The sequence below is a fragment of the Temnothorax curvispinosus genome, unplaced genomic scaffold, assembly GCF_003070985.1.
Source record: "Temnothorax curvispinosus isolate PA1 unplaced genomic scaffold, ASM307098v1 QBEX01003340.1, whole genome shotgun sequence".
Classification (NCBI taxonomy): Eukaryota; Metazoa; Arthropoda; class Insecta; order Hymenoptera; family Formicidae; genus Temnothorax; species Temnothorax curvispinosus.
The window spans coordinates 2,525-7,944 of record NW_020213120.1 but is presented as its reverse complement, the minus strand read 5'-3'; the positions used below and the strand labels follow the sequence as shown (position 1 = coordinate 7,944).

The 5,420-nt window shown below is 44.6% G+C and overlaps 2 protein-coding genes across 2 annotated transcripts; both read left to right on the top strand.

Annotated features, from left to right (window-relative positions):
• Positions 1 to 784: 784 nt before the first annotated feature.
• Positions 785 to 1,786, top strand: LOC112452397. The gene has a single exon (XM_025012591.1). The coding sequence runs from the start codon at positions 785 to 787 to the stop codon at positions 1,784 to 1,786; it is 1,002 nt and encodes a 333-aa protein (XP_024868359.1).
• Positions 1,787 to 2,080: 294 nt separating this feature from the next.
• On the top strand, positions 2,081 to 2,521 carry LOC112452396. The gene has a single exon (XM_025012590.1). The coding sequence runs from the start codon at positions 2,081 to 2,083 to the stop codon at positions 2,519 to 2,521; it is 441 nt and encodes a 146-aa protein (XP_024868358.1).
• Positions 2,522 to 5,420: the final 2,899 nt, after the last annotated feature.

Genomic DNA, 5,420 nt, shown 5'->3' with positions numbered 1-5,420 from the left:
ATGCACACAGGAGCCAAACTGCACTTAGACATCACAGATGTTTTGCTTTGGATTCGACAATTTCGGCATTTAGTTGCCACGGACATCACCAAGATGTACAGGCAAATCAACGTACATGAAGATGACTGGAACTTACAACGGATTCTATGGATCGACGATCAGCTTAATGAAGTGCCATATTATCTAACAACGGTCACGTATGGTACCAAAACTGCCCCGTTCTTGGCTGTACGAACACTGCTGCAACTGGTGGAGGATGAAGGTCACAATTTTCCCCTCGCAGTGCCGCCAATCATTCAAGCTGAAGAACTTGTGCATGGCGGGCGGTTTTTCATTGGCCAAGTGGCACGCGACTCATCCAGACGTGCTCACTGCGGTTCAAGCAGAAAAGGACCAGGGCTCACAAATTACATTTGACGATTGCGTAACCAAAATACTTGGATTACGATGGCTTCCTCAAGAAGATTCATTCGCATTCTCAACAAGGATCTCGCCGCACACCGATCATCTCACCAAACGCCTCGTTTTGTCTGAAGTGACTCAGATATTCGATCCACTAGGCTTTGCATCACCAGTCGTGATCAAGGCGAAGATGCTCTTGCAGGAGCTTTGGCTTTATAAGCTCCAATGGGATGAACCACTGCCATCCCAGCTCTAATCACGGTGGCTCATCATCAGAAAAGAACTCACCAGCTTGCGCAAAATCTCAATACCTCGGTGGTATAACACATTGAGCACCTCGTCAGTGGAATTTCACGGCTTTTCTGATGCTTCTTAACTGTCAATGGCTGCAGTCGTATATATCACCGTCCACGGCTCTAATGGCGCCACGATTTCATTGGTGTGCTCCAAAAATAAAGTAGCACCGCTCAAACGGCTCACCATCCCGAGATTTGAACTCACCGCAGCACTGCTGCTCTCAAGACTCATGCAATACGTTCAAGCCACCTTGAAGTTAAACGTTACAGCAACTCACCTGTGGACGGACTCTGTTGTGACATTCACGTGGATCAAATCTCATGCATCGCGCTGGAAGGATTTTGTGAGAAACCGAGTTTCTCAAATTCAAAATCTCACTGCGAACGCACATTGGAAATACGTACCTGGTACATCCAACCCAGCCGACTGCGCATCACGAGGACTAACTACTGCTCTACTCCAAAGCCACTCATTATGGTGGACGAGACCACCGTGGATACTTACCCCTGAAGCATGGCCATCACAACCCGCGCTTTCGGACGAGTTGAGCGCGCATGAGGCTCATCCAGGCATTGCGCTATATGCGGCCGCATCTCAGTCGGACTATCACTGGGACCTCATATATAGGTACTTAACCCTCAATAAATTATTGAGAATTACCAGCTTTCTGTTTCAGGTTCACCTCTCTGCTGGAAAGCACCGAGCTAAATCGTTGGACTCGCACTCTGCTTTGGAGAAGGCCAGACTTTTCTGGATCAAGGCTACTCAAGCGGCATACTTTACGCACGAGATCAAGATGCTCACGGCCAACTCGAGATTGCCAACTACTCACGCATTCAGTCGATTGACTGCGTACATAGACGCTCAAGGAATTGTCCGAGTTGGCGGCCGCCTCAACCAATCAACACTAGCTCAGGACAACAAACATCAGGCGATTTTACCTCGCCACTCACGGTTCTCAACTTTAATCATCGCTCACGCCCATCTGCGCACCTTGCATGGAGGAACTCAGCTGACATTAACTCATGTCAGGCAACAATATTGGATCATCGGCGGACGGGCTCCGGTGAAGTCTCATATCTTATAGTGTGTCGTGTGTGCTCGGCACAGGGGGATCCGTGCTCATCAACTAATGGGCCAACTACCTTTCTCTCGGGTTACGCCGTCACGTCCGTTTGCTCATACAGGAGTCGACTATGCCGGACCGCTCACCATCAAGACATGGAAAGAACGAGGTGCGAAAACATACAAGGGATGGATCTGTGTGTTCGTCTGCTTCTCCACCTCTGCAATTCACCTCGAAGTAGTCAGTGACTACTCATCAGAAGGATTCATAGCAGCCTTCCGAAGATTTTCAGCAAAAAGGGAAATTGCTCAGACCATGTATTCGGACTGCGGGACAACCTTCATTAGAGCAGACGCCGCGCTCAAGAAAATGTTCATCCAGAGTTCTCAAGAACATCAACGGATTGCTCAAGTTTTGCAACTTGATTGCACAAGATGGGAGTTCAACCCACCAGGCGCTCCACACATGGGGGGCAAGTGGGAGGCGGTGGTGAAATCCGTGAAGTTTCATCTGAGACGGATATTGGGGAGACTCTACTCACGACGGAAAAACTCACAACGTTGCTTACGCAAATCGAGGCCATTCTCAACTCGGCCTTTAGAACCGCTGAGTGACGACCCTGAAGACGTCTCAGCGCTCACACCGGGTCATTTCCTCATTGGAGGTCCACTCACTACCATAGCCGAGCCATCTCTGACAAGGGAACGGTCGGAAGTGTCCCTACCCGATTTGGATGCGCTTTGGATATGTTGTTGAGCATCAATAGTAGACTCGTATTTTTTTTTGCGGCGTATCTCGACGTTTAAAGATTGAAAAAATCCCTAAAAAATAACGACCGATTTTGATGCGCTTTGACTATGTTGTCGAGCATCAAAAAACAGTAGACACGGGTTTTTTTTGCTGCTTATCTCGACGTTTAGGGGTAGAAACAACCCTTAAAAAATAACGACCGATTTGGATGCGCTTTGGCTATGTTGTCGAGCATCAAAAAACATTAGCACGGGTTTTTTTTGCTGCTTATCTCGACGTTTAGAGGTTGAAACAACCCCTTGAAAATAACGGATTTTATCGTTTTTAGCGAATATCTTCGAAAATATAAGGCGTAACAACAAAACATTTGTACAAAATGTTTACGGCTTTTTGTGCTCTTTACAATAGCGTAATCAAATTTTTCAAATTTGTCACATTTTTTAATTTAACCCCACCCCCACCTATTATTTTTGCCAAATATAACAATTTTTCCAACGCAAATTTAAGAGCGTTAAATGCCAAATATATCCATGTGAATTTTTATTATGATACCATTATTAGATTTTTGGCAAGACGAGATATAGGCGTCGCGCTGTAGGTAGGTGTTATTTCTGTTTTGATGGTTAACCAACAGAAATTCCATAACACCCTCGCGGGCTTTCCGTGTCAGGTCGGAGTTGGTTTTCACTCTCCAACCTTTCATCACTGGCATAGCGCACGCAGCAACCGGCTTGACTTGCTTCTCTATTTCAACAAGACACATCCTGCAATTTCCAGCTACGGCAAGACGTTCATGATAACAGAATCTTGGTATTTCAACTCCCACCTTAGCGGCGGCCTGCAGGACCGTCGTTCCCGGTGGCACTTGCACAGGCTTGTCGTCGATGAAGACCTCGACCAGCTCCTGCTGCGACTTGCTGGACGTCGTGTGGAAACCGACGGCGCAGTGCCTTCCACCCGCCAGGCCGGTGGCCCGCGCGATCGGTAGTCTCAACATCTCCGCCGCGGGCTTCTCCTGAACGTCAGAAACACCCGACAGCCCGCACTGAGCTCATGATGAGCAATGGCGAGTTTGATTTGTGGTCGGACGCAGTTGCGTTGGTTACTTTCGCGTCACCGTATATAGCCCACGGTCTTATGATCAATGATTTTATAAAAGGCGTTATTTCTGTTCAGTTGCGCCGTACGCTTAATAATTTCCATTTGTGCATATTTTCTCATACAATATATGGGTGTTTCTACGTAAATAGCGTTTTTTCAGATTGCAAATCTCTCAATTTCAAACATACCTAAAAGAAATTTTTTTTCTTGTTTTTGAGTGAATATAGAAGCAGAAACATACCCTGAAAGCTAGCGTACTACAACATCAAAAACCTGAAAGTAATGGCTTATTCATCAGTGATCTGGTAAAGTGCGGTAATGAGTCGACTTTGCATGTCTAGTAAAATATTGAATTACCTCAACAATGAGTGATTTTGAGAGGAAATGTCAAAAAAATTCCTAAAATTACTTATTCCCGAGATAAATTCACAATTAGCAAAAAAATTCAATTTGAAAAATGCCGGTTTACCAAATTTGACACATTTTCTAGAGCGACTCCACATCGTGGAGTCGCTTTTTTAACCATCTGTAAATATAAAAATCATTTTATTTCAACGTTTTTTACCGTGTTTGATTTTATTTCAACGTCAAACCCATGAATGGCCAGGTGAATGACATGCCAGTAGACTGACATTTCATGGTTGAATTAATCTCACTTTCTCCTGAATTGACGTAAACCAATTTCCATTAAAAATCAAGTTTAGCCTATCGAATATCATCAGAATTTTACCACTAGAAGGAAAAATTCACTGCGATATAATAAAAAAAGATGTGCCAGGCAAATGACGTTTTATGACATACCTTTTCTCAAGTGAAATACACGATTACGATTGTATCACGCTCAAAACAACCAACCACCAACAATGTAAACAACACACCTGATGTCCAATTCTTGAAATCTCCACACCAGACTCCCATTGAATCGATGCAACATAGCGGAACCGCGGCAAAATTCAAAATGTTCAATTTTACTCCATATATCCGGACCAAGTTTGAAGCCAGTTTTTTCGGTTCCAAAGGGAGATTTATGTTTAATAATGATGTTAAAATCTTAGTTCTATATTATGATTGAATGAACATGGGAAATTTTTAATTGAGTTTGCAATTGGAGGGAGTAAGTGTAACTGGAATAGAGAATTTTCGACAATGGACAGGCCAGGTAACTGACATTTTTAGGAGTTTCTGCATGTTTCCATTGGATAAGCCACTCCCCAATTAGCAGATTATTGTGCGATATTTCAAATACGATGCAGTAGTGAACTTTCACAACGCTTGCTTACCTTCCTTTCAATCATGAACATATAACAAGCTTGGACAGTAAAAAACGCTATTTACGTAGAAACACCCATATACTATATACTACAACATAATAGGATTCCCCCGTTAGCCTCGGCGGGGGAGCAGGTGGAAAGTTCGGAAAGGTGGAAATAGGGTCGAAAACAGAGCTGTGTGGAAGGGTGGAGGTGCAGGATTGAAGGAAGGTGCGAAAGAAGTTGAGAGGAGGCGGTGGAATTGGAGGTGATGATAGAATCGAGGTGAAACGGCCAGAAATTGAGGGAGAAGAGGAGAGTTAAAAGTGAGGTTAGGATGACGGAGAGGAATGAGAAGGAAGACGCAGCGAGGAGGGGTGCAGAGTGAGTTGAAGAGTTGAGTGCAGAAGGAACGCACAAGACAGCCATTCTGCTTAGACCCTTACATAAGACAAAGACTTAAGGCATAAAACACTGCCAAGACAGCCATTCTGCTTAGGCCCTTACATAAGACAGAGACTTAAGGCATAAAATACTGCCAAGACAGCCATTCT

Bases quoted from the DNA above. Each gene is read 5' to 3' on its own strand.
- LOC112452397 (XM_025012591.1), top strand. From the start codon at position 785: ATGGCTGCAGTCGTATATATCACCGTCCACGGCTCTAATGGCGCCACG.
- LOC112452396 (XM_025012590.1), top strand. From the start codon at position 2,081: ATGTATTCGGACTGCGGGACAACCTTCATTAGAGCAGACGCCGCGCTC.